General features: G+C 44.0%; 1 protein-coding gene across 2 annotated transcripts in view; it reads left to right on the forward strand.

The window, feature by feature from the left end:
- LOC126299150 (ecdysone 20-monooxygenase) overlaps positions 1-23305 on the forward strand; it is a 303859-nt gene that overhangs the window by 208792 nt on the left and 71762 nt on the right. The window contains exon 4 of one of the 2 annotated variants that reach the window (XM_049990918.1): positions 21938-22069. In XM_049990918.1, coding sequence (XP_049846875.1) covers positions 21938-22069 — 132 coding nt within the window. The remainder of the gene's footprint in view (positions 1-21937; positions 22070-23305) is intronic. The other variant, XM_049990919.1, reaches the window with a different exon arrangement.

Here is a 23305-nt window from a genome sequence, read left to right on the forward strand (position 1 = left end):
TGCAACACCACATTTCGAAATCTTCTATTCTCTTCTTGTCCAAACTATTTATCGTCCATGTTTAACTTCCACTACTAAGATATGTCGTAAGGTCAGTATTGCCTCACGTGTTCCAACATTTCTACGGAATCCAAACTGATATTCCCTGAATTCGGCTTCTAACAGTTTTTCCATACGTCTGTAAAGAATTTGTGTTAGTATTTTGCTGCTGTTACTTATTAAACTAATAGTTCGGTAATTTTCACATCTGTTAACACCTGCTTTCTTTGGGATTGGAATTATTATATTCTTTTTGAAGTCTGAGGGTATTTCGCCTGTCTCATACATCTTGCTCACCAGATGGTAGAGTTTTGTCAGGACTGGCTCTCCCAAGGCCGTCAGTAGTTTTAATGGAATGTTGTCTACTCCTGGGGCCTTGTTTCGACTCAGGTCTTTCAGTGCTTTGTCAAACTCTTCACGCAGTATCGTATCTCCCAAACCACTGCTCGAAATTATTAAACATTTTGGCCTTTAATCCAGTCAGCACCGGGAGTAGAAGGTAGGCATTTACAATGGCTATCGTCTGCTCCTACTTAAAGTACTTCTGTAGGGGGCTGTTTCTTGCGAGGACTTTGACAAGTTTCTGCGCAATGGACGCTGGGAACACGGGCCGTGCTTGGGAAGTAATTCAACCTTGAGCCAGCCCCTTACGCCCAGATCACCACCCACTGAGGAGGACTGCTGAAAGCTCCAGGCTGGAGAAAGCCTCCCTCACCCAGAAAGCGACCTTGTCACAGGCAATACTCTCAGGAAACGCAGACAGAAGAGGTTGCGCAATGAGGCGTTCCATCTTGACTTTGAATAACGAGCGGCGAATAAAAGAAATGCTCTCACTGCTTACTGTAGTCTATTAACAAGAGAAATATATATAAACGTAGGTTTGCCTTTGCTTAACCTATCTTTTGAGAGAAGTCGCAGGGTCAGTATTTGCCTTGCGTGTTGCTACATTTGTTCGGAATCCAAACCGATCTTCTCCGAGGTCGGCCTCTACCGGTTTTTCCACTGTTCTGAAAATAATTCGTGTTACTATTTTGCAACCATGACTTATTAAACTAATAGTTGGGTAATATTCACACTTGTCAGCATTTTCTTCCTTTGGAATTGGAATTGTTACATTCTTCTTGAACTCTGAGGGTATATCGCCTGTGTCATACATCTTGCACACCAGATGGAATAGTTTTGTCATGGCTGGCTCTCCCAAGGCTATCGGTAGTTCTGACGAAATGTCGTCTACTCTAGGGGCCTTGTTTCGACTTGCGTCTTTCAGTGCTCCGTCAAATTCTTCTCGCAGTATCACATCTCCCACCTCATCCTCATCTACGTCGTCTTACCTTTCTGTACAACTGACTTCAAGTTTATTCACCATGCATCGTCCATCTATATACTCCTTACACCTTTCAGCTTTCCATTTTTTCCCTAGGACAGTTTTTCCGTCTGAGCTCTTGATACTCATACAGGTGCTTCTCTTTTCTCCAAAGATCCCTTTAATTCATGTTTGTACAGACTTCCATTTGACCTCTAACCACTGCTGCTTGTCCATTTTGCACTTCCTGTCAATCTCATTTTTTAGACGTCTGTATTTCGTTTTGCCTAGTTCATTTGCTGCATTGTTTTATACCCTCCTTTCATCAGTTAAATTCAGTACCTTCTGTGATACACAAGGATTCCTATTAGGCCTTGTCTGTGGTTGTTTGCTGATGATGCTGTGGTGTACGGTAAGGTGTCGAAGTTCAGTGACTGCAGGAAGATACAAAACGACTTAGACAGAATTTCTAGTTGGTTTTATGAATGGCAACTAGCTCTAAATGTGAAAAATGTAAGTTAATGAGCATGAGTAGGAAGAAAAACCTGTAATTTTCGGATACAGTATTACTAGTGTCCTGCTTGACACAGTCAAGTCGTTTAAGTATCTGGGCGTAACGTTACAAATCCATATTAAATGGGATGAGCATGTGAGAACTCTGGTACGGAAGGTGAATGGTCGACTTCGGATTATTGGGAGAATTTTAGGAAAGGGACCGCATATAGGGCGCTGGTGCGACCTGTTCTTGAGTACTGCTCAATTGTTTGGAATCCGTACGAGGTCGGATTGAAGAAAGACATCGAAACAGTTCAGAGGCGGGCTGCTAAATTTGTTACCGGTTATTTCGAACAACACGTAAGTGTTACGGAGATGCATCGGGTATTGAAACGAGAATACCTGGAGGGAAGGCGAAATTCTTTTCGAGAAACACTACTGAGAAAATTTAGAGAACCGGCATTTGAAGCTGACTGCCGAACGATTCTACTGCAGCCAACATACATTGAGCGTAAGGACCACGAAGATAAACTACGAGAAATTAATGCTCATGTGGAGACGCACAGACAGTCGTTTCTCCTTCGCTCTTTTTGCGATTGGAACAGGAAGCGAAGTGACTGGTAGTGGTACAGGGTACCCTCCGCCACGCACCGTAAGGTGGCTTGAGAAGTATACATGTAGAGGTAGATGTTGACGTAGAAGAATGGGAAAGGAAATAGGCCGCGTTCTTTAAAGGGAGCCATCCCGTCATCCACCTTTAACGAGTTGAAGAATTCGTGAAAATAGCTGAATCAGAACCGGTTTTCCAGTATACGAGTCCAGCGTGCTACATATAAATACATCTACGTGAATACTCTGCAAATCACTCTTAAAAGAGTTTGGCAGAGGGTTCGTAGAATCACTTTCACCCTGTTTCTCGACGGCCCCACTCTCTTAGTAGCACGGGGTATAAATAAACGCCGAAAGTTTCCATGCGACTGGCTTTCTTCGAAGTTTTTCGATGTTCTCCCTTGAACTTACATGGCAAAGAACCCACACCAGACAGCACTACGCCAGAAGAGCTCAGAAAAGGGTAGTGTAGGTAGACTCTTTAATACTTTTGTTGCATTTCGAAGTTTTCTGCCAACAAAATGCAGTATTTGGATCGCCTTCCTCACATTTTCTCCATAATTGTTACAATTTAAGTTGTTCCTGATTGTAAACCGTAGGTATTTAGTTGAATCGACAATGTTTAAATGTGTGTTATTTGTCACGTAAGTGAACGCCTCACACATTACCTGTTTTATGGTCTATTGCCCCTTTTCACGTCTTACTTATCTCTTTTCTAAAATCATTTTGCAATTTTTTTTTGACTTTCTGAGTCCAGTTCCGTAGCAGAGTGGTCAGTGTGACTGACTGGCATTTGGAGGACCCAGGTCGGTTCAATTTCCGGTACTGCCAGGGATTTTCCCTCAGCGGGAGGACTCGGAGGGCTCAACTCAACTGGGGAACTTCTTCAACAAGAAGTAGCAGCTCCAACGTTTGGGAAGCCAACAACGACGGATGAATGGTGTGCTGACCCCACGGCATTTCGTACAGCATCCGAATAAGCACCATACGGCCGAGGATGACACGGCGGCTGGTCGATGGTCCTCTGAGTCTGATTCCGGAACTAAGACTTTAGTTCAATATTCCGATGACTCCACTAGACGGTAAATGACGGTATACAGTCTAAGAGAGTAGCTGAGATTGTCTCCTAGATCGCTTATTTGGATTAAGAATAGCAGAGAGCCTTTAAAACTTCCTTGGGGAACCTAAGATATCACTCTTGTTTATTAGATGACTTCCCGCCAATTACTACGAACCGTTAACTTCCTGAAAGGCAATCAAGAATCTAGTTGCACCACTGAGGCGACATTCTGCACCCACTTACTTTGATTAAAAGCCGTTGGTGAGTAACAGTGTCAAAAGCGCTTTGTAAATCTATAAATATGGAATCAACTTGAGTTCCCTATCGATAGCACTAACAACTTAAAGAGTGACTAAAGAGCCAGTTGGGCTGCACACTCTGCGCGATTTCTCATGGAAAAGATATTTGAGGGATAAAACTTAGTTGGCTGATCCTGTACATGCTCCATCCCAGAGTTGGTGTCGACGTGTGGGTGATCCCGGTATCTGCGTGTATGTTTAGGGTTGAGCCTCACGGTCACAGCAGACGGCAGAGAATTGGGCTGTGCGGGGCGCCCCGCTGGCGCGTCTCGCATTTTTCACAGCCGCCCGCGATTCTCCTCGGATGCTCGCATTTCTAAGCGCAAACACACGGCCAGTGACCCGTCCGCGTGGACACGGACCCGACACGACGCTCGTAAAGCCAGCGGTGGAATGCGTGAAGGCCCGCCCTTTGTCACAGGTCAAACGTCGCTCTTGCACAAGCCGGGAAGCGCCGCAGGGAGGAAACACCTACGTGTGTGGCACCGGAACCAGCGCAGACCTGCCACGCTGCGGTCTGGGGCACTCCACAGTGCTTTCCATTAACGGCAAGAACTGCCTCCGGGAAGGCTTACGGCTGAAGAACTCGTCTAAGTCCCCGAAAGGAGCTTGTCGTCAATAACAGATTAGAATGCGGGAGGGTAGACTGCGTATCATCTTCGCGCCTATCTGCGAATAAGGAACAAAACAAAATTTTTTTCATCCTTTCGTCTCTCAGATTTCGTGCATCTGCATATGGAAGTGAGCTCATGCTCAATGGTCGATCCCTTTTCGGGTCGCCACAATGGTCCACAAACCAAATCTGTAATCTGTGGAGGAGGGGAGCGGTGGGGGGGGGGGGGGGGGGTGAAAACAGTCCAAGAGCAATAACTGTAATGTGGTACCAGAACGACGCAATTTAAGTCCCGGCAAACAGCCATTTCATTCGAGACAGGACAGAAATTCGTACTGTGAAAGGATGGGGAAGGAAATCTCTCCAGTTTCAACGTAGCCATCCGGCATTCACCTTGAACGACTTAGTGTAATTACGGAAAAAAACTTAGACTGGATGGTTGCCCGTGGGTTTGAACCTCGCTCCTCCCAAATGCTTTAACCTAGGTCAGTAACTTTGCTACATATACATGTACATGGTTACTCTGCAATTCACACTTAAGTGCCTGGCAGAGGATTCATCGAACCTTTTTCATACTACTTCTCTACCATTCCACCCTCAAATGGCGCGTGGGAAAAAGGAACACCTAAATCTTTCCGTTCGAGCTCTGATTTCTCTAATTTTATTATAATGATCTTCTCTCCCTACGCAGGTGGGTGTCAACAAAATATTTTCGCATTTGGAAGAGAAAGTTGGTGATTGAAATTTCGTAAATAGGTCTCGCCGCAAAGAAAACCGCCTTTGTTTCAGTGACTGCTACCCCAATTCGAGTATCATATCAGTGAAACTCTCACCCCTATTGCGCGATAACACGAAATGAGATGCCCTTCTTTGCACTTTTTCGATGTCCTCCGTCAGTCCTATCTCGCAGCAATATTTCAGCAGAGAACGGACAAGTGTAATGTAGGCTGTCTCTTTAGTAGGTTTGTCGCGTCTTCTAAGTGCTCTGCCAACAAAGCGCAGTCTTTGTTTCGCCTTCCCCACCATATTGTCTATGTGGTCTTTCCACTTTAAGTTGCTCGTAACTGTAATTCCTAGGTATTTAGTCGAATTGACGGCCCTTAGATTTTTGCGATTTATCCTATACCCAAAATTTATCGGATTTCTTTTAGTACCCATATGGATGACCTCGCACTTCTCTTTGATAGTGCCAATTTCCACTTTTCGCACCATACAGAAATTCTCTCTAGATCATTTTGTAGTTGGAATTGATCATGTGATGATTTTACTAGACGATAAATTACAGAGTCATCTGCAAACAATCTAAGGGGGCTACTCAGATTATCACCTAGATCATTTTGTAAAACAGGAACAGCAGAGGGCCTATGACACTACCTTGTGGAACGTCAGATATCACTTCTGTTCTACTCGATGATTTGCCGTCTATCACTACGAACTGTGACCTCTCTGAGAGAAAATCACGAATCCAGTCCCACAACTGTGGCGATACTCCATATGCACGTAATTTAATTAATAGTCGCTTGTAAGGAACGGTATCAAAAGCCTTCTGGAAATCTAGGAATATGGAATCGATCTGAGATCCCTTGTCGACAGCACTCATTACTTCATGGGAATAAAGGGCTAGCTGTGTTGCACAAGAACGATATTTTCTGAATCCGTGTTGGTTATGTTTCAATAAGTCATTTTCTTCAAGGTGATTCGTAATGTTCGAGTACAGTATATGCTCCAAAATCCTACAGCAAATTGAGGTCAGTGATGTGGGTCTGTAATTCAGTGGGCTACTCCTATTTCCTTTATTGAATATTGGTGTGGTTCAAATGTACTGTGGGACTTAACATCTGAGGTCATCAGTCCCCTAGAACTTAGAACTACTTAAACCTAACTAACCTAAGGACATCACACACATCCATGCCCAAGGCAGGATTCGAACCTGCGACCGTAGCGGTCGCGCGGTTCCAGACTGCAGAGCCTAGAACCGCATGGCCACTCCGGCCGGCGAATATTGGTGTGACCTGTGCTACTTTCCAGTCTTTAGGAACACAACTTACATCAAGTGAGCGGTTGTATATGATTGCTATGCAAGGCGCTATTGTTTCTGCATACTCTGAAAGAAACCTGATTGGTATACCATCTGGACCAGAAGAATTGCCATTCTTAGGCGATTTGAGTTATTTCGCAGCACCTAAGATATCTACTTTTATGTCACTCATGCTAAAAGATGTTATGGTTTCGAATTCTGGAATATTTACTTTGTCTTCTTTCGTGAAGGAATTACGGAAAACTGTATTTAATAACTCTGCTTTAGTGGCACCATCATTGGTAACATTTTCCATCGTTATCGCGCAGTGACGGTATTGACTGTTTTTTGCCACTGGTGTACTTTACATGGGACCAGAATCTCTTTGGGTTTTCTACCATATTTTGAGACAATGTTTCATAGTGAAAACTATCAAAAGCATCTCACATTAACGTCCGCACCAAATTTCGAGCTTCCGTGAAACTTAGCCAGTCTTGGGGATTTGCGTTCTTCTGAATTTGGCATGCTGTTTCCGTTGCTTCAGCAACATTGTTCTGGCGTGTTTTGTGTACCATGGTGGATCAGTCCCGTCTCTTATTAACTTATGCGGTATGAATCTATCTATTGCTGTCGATACTGTATCTTTGAATATGAGTCATATCTGGTCCACACTTACATAATTAGCTTGGAAGGAATGGAGACTCCCTCTTAGGAAGGCAACAAGCGAATTTTTATCTGCTGTTTTAAATAGATATATTTTGCGTTTATTTTTAGTGGTTTTGGTTGATAGAGGAATCATTACACCGAGAAATCCAGGTAGGCATATATCTATGGCGTCACGTAATCACTGAAGCAGATGACAATGGTAGGACGTCCGACGTCCGACACTCACCTAATCCATACATTCCTTGAGCACGGAAAACCATCAACATTTACATGTACTGTGTGACGCTCCGTATTCTACACATATCCATCGAGAGCAAACGGCCTAGGCTGCTCAGAGACGGCGATTCTGCTCTGAGATAAAGCTTTTTAAATAAAACAAACGCTACCATTATGCATCTTTCTTCTTCATGCCTACAAATCTGAAGCCCCCTGAAGCTAGAGGGCTCCGAATTGTCGTGTGTAACAGGGCGGTATAACGAAACCACGTCGTTGCGTAAGAAGTAGCGTGCTGTAATCGAGTTTGGTTTTCGAGGCGTTCGTCCACAGATGGAGCGCCGTCCCTTTCGGCATAACAAAGCCAGACGGCACACGAGCGCTGCGACAATCCTAAGCCGTGTCATCGGTCATCCGACTTGGTCTCATCCGATTTTCACCTGTTTCCTCAACTTAAGGAACGCTTGCATGGATTTGACTTCGACAGAGACGAAGCCACGCAAGCAGAGGTGAGTTTGTATCTCTGTCAACAAAGTCAAACATTCTACAGTGACGGTATCAACAAACCGGTCTCTCCATGCGAGAAATATGTTCGTCGCCAGAGCAGCTATGTTTAGAAATAAACTAGTAGATATAAAGAATAACGATGTAGAATGTTCACAATGTTTGCTTTATGTAAAAAGCTTCAAGAATTTTCACATAAAAATTAGGAGGCATTACTTTTCAACACGCCCTCATAGGCGTAGACGCTAGTGAGCCCACGGTCTTCATTTTCGGAAGAAAGTGGTGACGACCCATTTGTTATGATACTCTTCATTACTCTTTGTTTAAAAAATTACACGGCTATGTATACTCACAACTACTGATGCTAGCCAGATGAAATTCGTACAGACAACGGATGTATCGTCCTACATATGTGAAGAGAAAACAACTTTTAGTGTTTTACAATAGCGTTAAGCTTCATCACAGAACAACAGCGAAAAAAACAAAACCTTTCTCTTCAACTTTGGTGTTACATTCATGTAAGATCCCAGGTCACCCACCTTACAGATGGTTTGTCAGTAAAGCGCTCGGTAATGGAGCAGCCATTAAAAATTACTTTGAGAACCTCCGACAGCTTTGATCACCAAAAATCAAGGCAACCAATATAACTACTTTAGAATTTTGTCCAAGTAAGTGATCAGTGTCAATTGACTCATAAATAATCTTTCCGTCGAGCTACTACTGCGTAAAATAGCATTCTAACATGACGAGGAAAGGGTGTTAATGGTAATGGGGGCACCACTGTCGCATGTGCTTTAGTAGAAAGCTGTCCCTTTGATTGTCCTGTAACTCAAGTAGCGTAGTTTCAAGGTGATGATGATGATGGTTTGGGGGGCGCTCAACATCGAGGTCCTCTGCGCCCGTGCAAGCTCCCAATCTTTCCAGTTCCAAACTCGCCACTTCCCAGTCCATGGGCGGAGAAAATCCCCTACCTGGCCAGGAATCGACCCCGGGATCCCGTTATCCAGAGGTGGCAACGCTAGACACTAGACCACGAGCTGCGAACTAGTTTCAAGGTGATCTCAAGTCCTTTCAAGGAAAGTCACGCTCTGCTACACCAGACTCTTCAAAGCCGATAAACAATCAGACAGACAGACACACACAAGTGGTTGCCGTTGTTCAAAACCTACCTAATGAAAACTAAATTCCATGACTCTAGAGCTCAGCCCTCTATTCTTCCGAAAATGATGTCGCTGTTTCTCCTTAAGCAGTTGCTCAGTTGCCCTTGTGGGACTCAGAGGTTCCATTCCAGTTTTCATGCGAGACATTATGTCTTGGCGATACTGGGAGTCTGAGCCGAGTATTTAATATGGTAGTCAGATGCACTGGCCGCTCAGTCACTAATGCCTAGTCACATTTCGAAAATATAATATGGGCATGTATTTAGCAAAAAGACCTCCATTGGAATAAGAGAAGGACGTCTATAGAATCTGGCAGACGCGACAAAATTTGTAACAGAGTTTTAGGTTCGACTTATGAAATTCAGGTTTGCTTAGATTAACTGTTAAACTAGTTATTCCACCTGTACTGTTCTCACTGGTGACAGAACTTTTAATCATGTGTGTCATCTCCATTTCCTTATAAATGGTAATTTTTACTGTGGAGAACTCAGTTCATTTACCGGAGGAGGAGGAGGAGATTAGTGTTAAACCTCCCCTCGACAACGATGGTATTACAGATGGAGAACAAGCTCGCATTCGGGAAGGAGGAGGAAAGAAATCAGCTGTCCCTTCTCAAAGGAACCGTCCCGTCATTTGCCTGTAGCGATTTAGGACATCACACACATCCATGCCCGAGGCAGGATTCGAACCTGCGACCGTAGCAGCAGCGCGTTTCCGGACTGAAGCGCCTAGAACCACTCGGCCACAAAATATCTTGAAAAGAACAGTCCGATGTAACGCCAAAAATTCAGTTGTGAGTACTAGGCGAGCTTCAGCACTACAGAGACATACTACTGGTCTCTAAAAATATAGCTGTGTGAGGTGGGCGGACGTGTTTGCGAATGCTTTTCGCTTACTTGACTATTGGCAATGTTTACGCGCAGGAGCAGTCTTCCACTTGGCTACTGTTTGTGTATCAAGAAGGAAGCGCCGTGCTGACGAATGGAGCCCGTGGAGTCTAAAAACTGGCCTCAAGGTTGCCTGAGACAGCGTTTCACGGTTCCTGGATTATCGGGTTAGTGCTGTTCTCTGTCCAGGTAGCGGGCACGAATTCTTGCAGCCTTTCTTTCCCACCGTCGCGGACACACTTCCTGGGTCGGCTACCTGCTATAGAAAGCCGATTGGCTATCGCCGCACATGACAATACACATTCAGCCTTACAGTACTTTGCTGCTAGACCAGCCACACAAGACTTTCGTTTAGGTGTAACCTACACACTTTTGTTAGCCCAAGAGATACTGCGATTACATCGGCAAGAATGGTAGGATGGGTAACACAAGACGAGATAATGTGCCGGTCTTTTAACTTATACCATAGTTGCTTGCTTGTTTGTTTTCGTTTGACGTGGCCGATGCGCTGCATAGCTCAGGCTAAACCTTGCCCTTTCCAGGGACACCTTTGACCTCGAACGCTCGTAACGGCACGAAGCCATGCTTAGACAAATATTCGATCATATAAACAATAGTGGTCTATGTTATTTCCGTGCAATACTCCGCACTTGTCTGCTAGCGCTCGAGTTGCGTGAGTGATACAGGTGCTGTACGAATGTCTCTTACGTAGTGTTTGCATGCGGGTTACTGTGTAAAGTGACAACATGAAGAAAGTTAATCCTACGAATCTGGTCCAAATATTAGGGACAAAGCTGTGACGTGCTGAATAAGGAAATGAAATCGGACTCGAGGATAGGGAGCTCACGGATATATTATAGAACATAATAATTCACAAATATAATGGTGATGACACTGAAATATCCGAAGTTACGCTGGATAGATTACTGATTTTGAAGAACAGGAAGAACCTGAACCTGAAAGTGGATGTTCAAGCAGTTCACGACGTTCACCTCCAGACCAACAGGAACAGTTCAGTCACAGTGGGTAGGAACTATCTCCACCCAAACAGTCGAAGCCCTATGTATTAGATGAAACTAATGGCAGCATACTAGAGAAACTATTACAATAGTGGCTTCAATTCCAACAGCAAACTAATGAGGCACTATAGGTGCATTAAAAGTAAATGAAATTGCAGATTAATTCTAAATTATATGTCTAGCGAAAGGTCAACAGGAACTAGTTTCAAAGGAAACATACTGTCTTAATTAGAAACAAGAGCATATAGTATCGCAGTCTGATGGAACGAGGTCATATGGATCAACAGTTCACTATTGGCATCTGCAAATATGGCCACTAGAAGCATCTAAAATGGTTGGCCTGAACCATCTGAAAGCGTCGATTTATTTTATCGACAATCTTAAGGTTGAATATGACATTTCATCAAGGCATATTACTGCATTTATCACACGCCAGGACATAGAAGACGATAATAGTATACTTCGGAAGGGACAAAACTTTGTGAAAGAAGTGAACATGTTTCTGACAGAGAAAGGAAATGTTTGGAACAGTGACCAGAGTCAATTACAGTATGAAATGTCTTCATAATGAACACTGTCTCACAGAAGAGAGGGAACTACCGCTGGTGTGTTGCAGTCTGTAAATAACTCTATCCAATAACCACACAACTGCTGTGGCTTTATGGGTGGCAGACATACTAGCAAACAAGCTGTACATCTGATTTCAAGAGGCACGAGGCACGTCAGGTCCAGATTATGGAAAACTTGAAACAACGTGCCCACGAAATATTCATGTGGAGGCAAGCAAACAGCTAAATAACGCATGATTAACGAACACATGAAACGTTTTCTATTTTCAGTCCTTGGCGAATACTCAACAAGTAAAAAGAGCATATTTCTGTGTGATTCTAGATGCAAGTTTTCCAAACAAACATGTTATGCCGAAGATATTGCCACCGAAATCAAAAAAATATTGCCAACCCCTTGATGCTAACACCTTTTGGCAATATAAACTCTATAACAGGAGGACTGCTGATTTTGTATGACCACAATATGCCATCCACAAATGAAGATACATGCAGCTGTTTCATCGTTAAACTTCATTCTGTTATTTACAATCAATTTTCTGCACACAAGTATACGTCTGTAATACAGCATGCTAGACGAGAGGTAGGCTATGACCTTGCCATACCCATATCATCATTTGGAAATGTAATTAGCGTGGGCTTTGTTACTGGACTGCTTTAGTGAGGTGTCCACATTACTGTCTTCCATTTTTTTTTTTAACCACTTCATCGAAATCCCGCATCTGCCCTATGGCGGCTAATATAAGGATACGTGTGTTTTCCGCTATTATAATTACTTTAAGCAGTGTGTTTTTGGCGCTGTTGGTTGAAAATGTAAACATATTCTGACGAAACTGAATTACATACAATTTCGCTCCTTTGGTACTGATACCTTGTTACTTTGTTCCTGTCTGTTAAAACGCCACTTGTGGTAAGATGCAAAATTTTGCATGGAAATGACACAGACCACTGATCTTCTCCTTTTTTTTATCGAGTATTATTCTAAACATGGTTTCGTGCGTTTCCGAGCGTTCAGGTCACAGGAGTCCCTTGTTAGTATCAGTTTTCCATGTTACTGGTTGCATACCTGTTTCAAGTCACTGGTCGAATACCGAGAAATATGGTGCAGTGGTTAGCGCACTGGACTTGCATTCGGCAATACGACGGTTAAACTTCTTTGCGGTCATCCTTAATGATGTTTTACGTGGTGTCTCAAAACTGCTAAAGGCAAATACCACGAGCGTTCCTTAGATAAGGATACGGGTGATTTCAATCTTACCCCAATCAGAAATTGTGCTCTGTCTCTAATGGCGGCACATTAGAATCCCTAAACCGACTAAACTAATTACTCCAATTGTCTGTAAATCAGACTGTAGCGGTATTTGCAAAATATTCTTGCCCAATATGTTGTTGTTGTAGTGGTCTTCAGTCCTGAGACTGATTTGATGCAGCCCTCCATGCTACTCTATCCTGTGCAAGCTTCTTCATCTCCCAGTACCTACTGCAACCTACATCCTTCTGAAACTGCTTAGTGTATTCATCTCTTGGTCTCCCTCTACGATTTTTACCCTCCACGCTGCCCTCCAATGCTAAATTGGTGATCCCTTGATGCCTCAGAACATGTCCTACCAACCGATCCCTTCTTCTAGTCAAGTTGTGCCACAAACTTCTCTTCTCCCCAATCCTATTCAGTACAACCTCATTAGTTATGTGATCCACCCATCTAATCTTAAGCATTCTTCTGTAGCATCACATTTCGAAAGCTTCTACTCGCTTCTTGCGCAAATTATTTATCGTCCATGTTTCACTTCCATACAGGGCTACACTCCATACAAATACTTTGAGAAAGAACTTCCTGACAATTAAATCTATACTCGATGTTAACAAATTTCTCTTCTTCAAAAACGCTTTCCTTGCCATTGCCAGTCTACATTTTATATCCTCTCTACTTCGGCCATCATCAGTTATTTTGCTCCCCAAATAGCAAAACTCCATTAATACTTTAAGTGTCTCATTTCCTAATCTAATTCCTTCAGCATCACCCGACTTAATTCGACTACATTCCATTATCCTTGTTTAGCTTTTGTTGATGTTCATCTTATACCCTCCTTTAAAGACACTGTCCATTCCGTTCAACTGCTCTTCCAAGTCCTTTGCTGTTTCTGACAGGATTACAATGTCATCGGCGAACCTCAAAGTTTTTTTTTTCTTCTCCATGGATTTTAATACCTACTCCGAATTTTTCTTTTGTTTCCTTCACTGCTTGCCCAATAAAGAGATTGAGTAACATTGGGGAGAGGCTACAACCCTGTCTCACTCCCTTCACAACCACTGCTTCCCTTTCATGTCCCTCGACTCTTATAACTGCCATCTGGTTTCTGTACAAATTGTAAATATCTTTTCGATCCCTGTATTTACCCCTGCCACCTTTAGAATTTGAAAGAGAGTATTCCAGTCAACATTGTCAAAAGCTTTCTCTAAGTCTACAAATGCTAGAAAAGTAGGTTTGCCTTTCCTTAATCTAGCTTCTAAGATAAGTCGTAGGGTCAGTATTGCCTCACGTGTTCCAACATTTCTACGGAATCCAAACTGATCTTCCCCGAGGTCGGCTTCTACCCAATATAATAATGTAAAATCATTTCCTCGAAGTTAATTACTGACATGGTAAACATTTCGACAGAATTTACAAATGAGTTCTGGAGATATATTTTCAGTGTTCAGCAAGCATCACGTACATACTTCACCGCTGTTTAAATTAAATTCCCCAAAACTCAACAATAGTTGGCAGTAACCTATTTCTAATAAAAAAAATGCCCTTTTCACTACAAACAGTCTCAGAAAGAGGAGGGTTGAGGTTCCATGTCCCATGGAAAACTAGACGGGTCGGAGCACTTGTTCCTGTGTATAAAAATGCAATAGAAACTAGTCAAGGCCTATTCAAAGAAATCGTCTCAGCATACGCCGTCATTAGTTTGGGAAAACCACAGAATATGTAAAGTAGAGTAACTGGAAGGAGACTTGAACCCTGCTCTTATCGAATACTAATCTAATGTCTTAACCATCGTGACAACTCCCTCGTTGCTGCGATCGAGAGACTGTGGCCCCCTCCATAATTTTAATTTTTGCACCTCATAATTCTATGCAATACAATTAGAATACTTATTTATTTATTTTTGGCTTTGGGCAGCAAAAACTTTACAGCCAACAGTAGGTACGCAAGTTACGTATTAACATAATTGCAGTCTCCACAGTAGAACAATAAAAAGAGTTCGATGAAGAAACATAAGTTCTTAATGTAGAGTAAAAACAGTAAAAGACGAACATCATACGTCCAGCAGTAATTACAACACTTCCAAGTTAACATCAATGCAACTATCACAATAGAACAATGATAAGAGAGAGAAGTGCAAAGTTACGGTCGACATGTAACTTAAAAAACAAAAAGTAACAAGGAAAAAACAATATTACCCAGGTCTCAAACCCGGCCGGTTCCAGAGGGGAATGACATCCACAGCAACTTATTCAAAGCTGGACAATGCTGTCATTTACAAAGGTAAGTTATACCTATACAGGGTGAAGCGAAATTCGCGCACTCGAGCTTCGCAACGAGACTCCTCACATGCCAGCTATAAATAAATGTCTGTCACAAAATTTCGTCCGACGATTACATCCAGCAGAAAAAGGATGAGAGGCAATCTGGCAACACTGTAACCACATGTATGGTAAGCACCTCTGTCAGCACATATTATTCGAGTTGTACAGTTCGCGCAGTGGATAGAGTTTTGGGTTAGCATGCAGGAGTTCGATGGTTTTATCCTGACTTGAGGCATATGTTTTTTATATGCTAAATGTATTCCAGGTGGTACGGTATCTGGCATCTTAATCGTCAGCAGATATTGCAGCGGGTCCTCTAGAAACCATTCTCACTTACGTACTACTATCATAGAAATGGAAGGTTTGTCAGCTTGAAAGGAGCCCTTTCCACGTCGTGGGCGTGAATTTTTTCGCACCGCTTCATCTATTAGATGCGAACTTGTTTTCCTTGTACCCTCCTCCAAAGGTTTCATAGAATAGTACCAACTATTATTCATGCCTCGTTCAGGTCCATTACATTTCGTTAGGGCCTTACGTTACCAGTAAGACTAGCAATGTTCTTTGCTAATAATGTCCAAACTCGGTTACTATTTGTGTGGTGTACCGCCAGACACCACACTTGCTAGGTGGTAGCCTTTAAATCGGCCGCGGTCTGTTAGTATACGTCGGACCCGCGTGTGTCCACTATCAGTGATTGCAGACCGATCGCCGCCACACAGCAGGTCTAGAGAAACTTCCTAGCACTCGCCCCAGTTGGACAGCCGACTTTGCTAGCGATGGTTCACTGGCTACATACGCTCTCATTTGCAGAGACGACAGTTTAGCATAGTCTTCAGCTACGTCATTTGCTACGACCTAGCAAGGCGCCATATTCAGTTACTATGAATGTATTCTGATAATATTGTGAATCATGTACCGTCAAGAGCGACGTTCATCATTAAAGGATTAAAGTTAAGTAACAAACTAATTACGTCCGCTTTCTGAATTCTAATTCCTTGTCATGTTCCAGACCTCACGTCAGTATAGTTCTTTCCTCCTCACTCCAGCCTGCGTGAGCTAAAACGCGTGCATTTCGGCCTCCACTAGTAACACGATGCTGGCTCTTCTGCCAACACAACAATTTGTATGTGTTATCACAATGTTCCCACTAATTATGCCTTTCAACATTGAGTCTGGTAACCGCATGCTGTTCAGTACGTATCTCAATGCATTATTATTATTATTATTATTATTATTCTATCGATAGGATTGTGGAAACATCACGTCTGTTACCGTTAGGAAAACAGTGTAATTCTAACATTTCACAATTAGTGTTGTTGGTATGAATCATGTAGAAGAATATCTGTCAGAGGGGTAATGCGCGTTACGTGGAACAGCACGCAGGACCGACAGCGTGTTTATACTGTGTGCGCTGTCCACCAGACAGGGACTTGTTGCGGGTGGAGTAACGCGCCCATGACAGATTCCAATGTACATGTGTACATATATCGAATTTTCTCATTGTAAACCTCTAAACCAGTGTGGCAGACGTATGGTATGCACAAACGATGAATATCTGGATATGCTTCTGTTCCTTGGTGCACCTGATAACCGAGCTGGTGTTGCCAGTCGTGAATATGTTGCTAGATATCCTCGTCGACGCCATCCAGGTAAAAATATGTTTCGTCATCTGGAGCTGCCTCTTCGGAAGTCAGGTTCTCTCCTTCCACCATCGCGTGACAGAAGTCATCCACGGACTTGCCGTACTCCAGCTACTGAGGAAGCTATTCTGGTAGTCATACACCAAGAACCTCAGTGAAGTACACGTAGCATTGCAAGGCAGCTGCGTGTCTCGCAATGCAGAGTCGTTAACGTGCTGCGCTAGCATGGGCTGCACCCTTGTCATTATGCTTTCACGCAACACCTGCATCCTGCAGATTACCATCAGCGAATGCAACTCTGTGAATGGTTCCAACAACAACAGGAAGCCAACGATGACTTCACTGAGGGTGTCTTCAATATGCACAATGCCCACCCCGCACGTCATCCACAACCGTGGATATCAAGTTTGCTTTGGTAACAACGTCTGGGCGAAAATATTGGGTGTAAGGTGTTTGGGCTTCTACATGTTACTTGACCGGTTGACTGTTCGAAGGTATCATGCATTCCTCTCAAATTATCTGCCTGATATGCTGAAAGATGTTCCACTACATGTTCTGCAGAGTATATGGTTCAAACATGATGGTGCACCTCCACATTCTGGAATTAATGTACGACACTATTTGGACAGAACATTTCCAGGGAAATGGCTCGGGCGTGGAGGTCCAGTCGTATGGCCACCGCGTTCACCTGACCTAAATCCCCTAATTTCTTCCTGTGGGGACACCTGAAGGGGCACGTGTACTCTACTCTGCCGACGAATGTGGAAGAATTGGTAACGCTTGTTCGTGCTGCTCTTGTTACTGTGGACGCAGCTTTGCTGCGAAGGATCCAGAGCTGTATGATCCGGCGGGTTGCGGAATGTTTAGATGTGCAGGGAGGTCGCTTCGAGAATCTGTTGTTCTGAGAACAACGTATTCTGTTGTGAAGCTCATGTGGTCGTTAATATGGACATTATTACTGTCACTGGTTAGTAATGTGCGACATCTGAGCGCTCAAGTTACATGTAGTAAAATGACAAGTAGATATTGTGTTGTTGTACTGTGCTATCATCTTCAGCATGTCGAAATCGATATTGTTTTTGTAGTTATTCTGTCCTATGACAGGTCATTTGTTTCAACTGTCTATTTCTTATTTGTCTAACCACGTATTTGCTATGTTCAGCGTTACAAAATGTTGTAAATTTAGGCTACATGTGGCCTCAGAAACGGTATATATTATTACAGAGTGAAATGTCAGAATGAAATTAGCAAATAAAAAAATACACCCCGACCCAAGCTCGAATCCTCGACATCCAGCATGCTATCCCAAAACTCTGTCCATTGCACCAACTACATAGCGCAACTAGTATGTGCTGACAGAGGCAGTTACCATACATGTGGTTAAGTATTGCCCGATTGCCACTCTTAACGTCCTCTTTCTGCCGGATGTATCCGCCGGACGAAATTTTGTTAGAGACATTTTTTACCACTGGCAAGTGAGGCGTCGCACTGCATAGCCCGAGTGCACGAATTTCGCTTCATCCTGTATACAGGGTGTTACGAAAAGGTACGGCCAAACTTTCAAGAAACATTCCTCGCACACAAATGAAGAGATGTTATGAGGACATGTGTCCGGAAACGCTTAATTTCCATGTTAGAGCTCATTTTAGTTTCGTCAGTATGTACTGCACTTCCTCGATTCACCGCCATTTGGCCCAATTGAAGGAAGGTAATGTTTACTTCGGTGCTTGTGTTGACATGCGACTCATTGCTCAAGCACATCAGTGCGTAGTATCAACAGGTTAGTGTTCATCACGAACGTGGTTTTGCAGTCAGTGCAATGTTTACGAATGCCGAGTTGGCAGATGCCCATTTGATGTATGGATTAGCACGGGGCAATAGCCGTGGCGCGGTACTTTTGTATCGAGACAGATTTCCAGAACGAAGGTGTCCCGACAGGAAGACGTTAGAAGCAATCGATCGGCGTCTTAGGGAGCACGGAACATCCAGCCTGTGACTCGCGACTGGGGAAGACCTAGAAAGACGAGGACACCTGCAATGGACGAGGCAATTCTTCGTGCAGTTGACGATAACCTTAATGTCAGCGTCAGAGAAGTTGCTGCTGTGCAAGGTAACGTTGACCACGTCACTGTATGGAGAGTGCTACGGGAGAACCGTTTGTTTCTGTTCCATGTACAGCGTGTGCAGGCACTATCAGTAGCTGATTGGCCTCCACGGGTACACTTCTGCGAATGGTTTATCCAACAATGTGTCAATCCTCATTTCAGTGCAAATGTCCTCTTTACGGATGAGGCTTCATTCCAACGTGATCGAATTGTAAATTTTCATAATCATCATGTGTGGGCTGACGAGAATCCGCACGCAATTGTGCAATCACGTCATCAACACAGATTTTCTGTGAACGTTTGGGCCCCATGTTCTTCCACCTACGCTCAATGGAGCACATTATCATGATTTCATACGGGATACTCTACCTGTGCTGCTGGAACATGTGCCTTTACAAGTACGACACAACATGTGGTTCATGCACGATGGAGCTCCTGCACATTTCAGTCGAAGTGTTCGTACGCTTCTCAACTACAGATTCGGTGACCGATGGATTGGTAGAGGCGGACCAATTCGTGGCCTCCACGCTCTCCTGACCTCAACCCTCTTGACTTTCATTTATGGGGGCATTTGGAAGCTCTTGTCTACGCAACCCCGATACCAAATGTGGAACTCTTCGTCCTCGTATTTTGGAAGGCTGTGACACGATAAGCCATTCTCCAGGGCTGCATCAGCGCATCAGGGATTCCATGCGACGGAGGGGGGATGCATGTATCCTCGCTAACGGAGGACATGTTGAACATTTTCTGTAACAACGTGTTTGAAGTCACGCTGATACGTTCTGTTGCTGTGTGTTTCCATTCCATGATTAATGTGATTTGAAGAGAAGTAATAAAATGAGCTCTAACATGGAAAGTAAGCGTTTCCGGACACATGTCCACATAACATATTTTCTTTCTTTGTTTGTGAGGAATGTTTCCTGAAAGTTTGGCCGTACCTTTTTGTAACACCCTGTATACAGGGTGACGTTTTCCATCGCGTACTAACTCTAGGGGTTGATCGATGAAAGGATACGGAATAAAGAAGGCCTAATGAACTTATGTCCGGAAATGCATGGTTTCCATGCTAGAGACCACTTATTCAATCCTTCATTGTTCCAGAGGCTGCGGTCTAATACGCGCTGTACCATGCGGAAACAGTTACAGTGTGCATGGTTTCCTCATAGAGGGCCGGCAGCGGTGGTCTCGCGGTTCTAGACGCGCAGTCCGGAACCGTACGACTGCTACGGTCGCAGGTTCGAATCCTGCCTCGGGCATGGATGTGTGTGATGTCCTTAGGTTAGTTAGGTTTAAGTAGTTCTAAGTTCTAGGGGACTAATGACCACAGCAGTTGAGTCCCATAGTGCTCAAAGCCATTTGAACCATTTGAAGCTCATAGAGGGTGGTACCGTTTCTCTCATGTCATATCCTAGCGCCCTCTCCTACCGTACTCTCTGGTAATATTGCGCCCCACTCATTTCTCTCGCTGACTCTCCTTGTAGCGGATATGATACATCGTTGAAAACAATGGTTCCGTATTCGAATCGAGAGCTCGCCGACATGTTGTTATTTACCGAAAGGCAGATGCCAAAGGGCGGCTGGCAGCAAGGTTGTCTGAGACGAACTCGTTTCAGGAAACACGAAATCATGAAGGACGTAAGCGAAATGTTCGGACACCACACTTGGAGGAAAATGTGATTAACACTGTGGAAGGCAACCGTTGTATCAGTACCAGGCAGCTGGCCCACCAGTACAGGGAAAGCCAGACAACCGTGTGGAACATTCTCCATGACAGGTGTTGCTATCCTTATCACTCACAGCGTGTGCAGGGCTCGCTAGCGACAGACTTTCCACATCGGGAGCAGTTTTGTCACTGGTTTCTTCACCAGGCAACCACGATTCTGAGATTTGTGTCAGTCATCTGTGGGATAGTATGAAGAACCCCAACGGTGTGGTGACAGCGAATCATCAGCATCGCTGCAACCGGAATGTGTGGGCCGGGATAATTGGCGACCGTAGTTTGGGACCAGTCTTTCTTCCACGTCGCCTAACAGGCCGGAGCTATCGGCGTTTTTTGCGAGTGGCTTTGCCTCCCCTGAGGGAAGAAGTGCCATTGATGATACGAATGATTATGTAGCTGCTACATGATGGTGCTCCAGCCCACTTCGTCGTTAACTTCCAGAAACATCTCATCCGTGGTCGATGGATCGGACAATGGCGTCCAGTTGCGTGGCCTGCTCGTTCACTAGATCTAAACCAGTGCGATTTCTGGTTATGGGGCCATCTCAAAAGTATCGTGTATGCAGAGCCCACTGTAGATGTGGAGATACTGGAACAGCGTATTCATGCTGCATTTCACACTGTTCGGATGCAACCTGGCCTATGTGAACCTGTGAGACAGAACATGTAACGGTGCGTACACTCACGCGTTGAGGCACATGGAAACCATTTTGAACACATACTGTAACTGTGGCTGCATGGTACAGTGCGTATTATACCGCGTCGGAGGTTAGAGTCCTCCCTCGGGCATGTGTGTGTGTGTGTGTGTGTGTGTGTGTGTGTGTGTGTGCGTGTGTTGTCCTTAACGTAAGTTAGTTTAAGTTAGATTAAGTAGTGTGTAACCCTAGGGACCGATGATCGTAGCAGTGTGATCCCGTAGGAACTAAGATATAAAAAAAAAAGAGTGCGGTCTCTGTAACGATGTCTGATTGAACAAATGGCCTGTAGCATTTCCGGACATAAGTTCGATAGACCTTTTTTGTTCCACATCCTCTCATTGATCAACCCCTAGAGTTCGTACACGGTGGAAAAAATCACCCTGTATAGAACCGATGAAATAAAGCAGTTACACTTGAAGGGAGGGGTTAGCCCCTCGCAACCAACTTTTTGTGCAAGACCGCCTGTGCGGCCGAGTACTTGGTACTCGCTAACGTGACACGGTTCAAATACGTCACCGCCGTTGTATCACTAAAATATTTGTATAACGTAACTGTTCTCCTCTTGTTCAGAGGCTATTCCAGCTTATTGCTTATTTGTACAATTTTTTCTAGTTAAAAAAATAATATTGCACATGAGTTGGTGATATATATGAACTAAATCAAAAGCATTTGTAATCACTTAACCCAAATTAAAGCCACCCGCCTTCCCCTCCCTCGATCCCGAGTGTTTTACACAACATTCTTTTTTCTAGAAGAAGTTCCACGACGCCGCACAGTGAAAGATATTCCTGGACCATGGCCGTCGTTGCCAGTACTGGGCACAAGCTGGATCACCACAAAATTTGGGCCTTACTCCATGTCGCAGCTGCACAGAGCCTACCAAGGTTAGTACAGTTCATCCTTTCCTAATTTTGAGATTAAGTTTAGAGAACTGTTCCCTGAAACCTATGATACTGCGACGTAGTATTTGAAAAGATTTCAATAAAATTTACTAGTTAATGACCTCATTTGATTGCTGCTATTAGTGGTAATGAAAGACTTTATCCGATTTCAGAGTCGGGAATGTCCTGAAAAAATCAAACATCACGGTAGATTTTACATGGAAAATTAACTTCGGAAAGACTTTCTGCAAGATGGGGGTCACGTTTGTTGAATGCTGACGGAAAGGAAATACGAAAAAATTCCTCATCAGACTTTGGACTTCTCTCACTTTTTAAGATAACTGAGTCAGGCACATTAGGAATGAAACACCTGTTAAAGCACAGGGTGAAATGCATTCCTCCTGTACCAAAAACACCGATGTCGATTTCATCTGCCGGAAGGGTTAGGGCTTGGGTTTTCTGGGGTGAAAAAGATATTCTTCTTATTCATTACTTTGCAGAACATAAAGGAAAAAATTGAGGAATACTTTGTATTTAATAAGCGCTCGATGAGATTCGAGACGGGAAATGGGCAGGCCAGTCCATTCGTGAAATATCCTCCCGCTCCACGAGCTGCTCCATCTGCGCTGTTCGATGCGGTCGCGCCTTGTCATCCACAAAAATGGAGTCAGCGCCGAATGCATCCTCGTTCAAATGGCTCTGAGCACTATGGGACTTAACATCTGTGGTCATCAGTCGTCTAGAACTTAGAACTACTTAAACCTAACTAACCTAAAGACATCACACACATCCATGCCCGAGGCAGGATTCGAACCTGCGACCGTAACGGTCACGCGGTTCCAGAATGAAGCACCAAGAACCGCACGGGCACACCTGCCGGCAATGCACCCTCCAAAAGTCGCATATGGGGAAGCAGCAAAGTGCCATAACGTTGACCGGCGAATCTACCGTGTTCAAAGACTTGGAAGTCAGTACGCCGGTGCAACATTATACCTCCTCACACCATAACACCTGAACCTCCACAACGATTTGTTCGACAGTGTTCCTGTGCGTATTACGTCCTCTCATATGACTAGAGGTGGGAACACGAATATTGCCGAACATGAGCGTTTTGGTGGTCCGAGTGTTACAAAGTGCACAGGGTTCATTCGGCCATGACTTCATTTTTACCGCATCCAAGTGCACAGATGGAGGAGCTCTTGGAACGAGAGAATATTCGACAATTGGACCGGCCCGTCC

Source organism: Schistocerca gregaria, chromosome X (assembly GCF_023897955.1).
Source record: "Schistocerca gregaria isolate iqSchGreg1 chromosome X, iqSchGreg1.2, whole genome shotgun sequence".
NCBI lineage: Eukaryota > Metazoa > Arthropoda > Insecta > Orthoptera > Acrididae > Schistocerca > Schistocerca gregaria.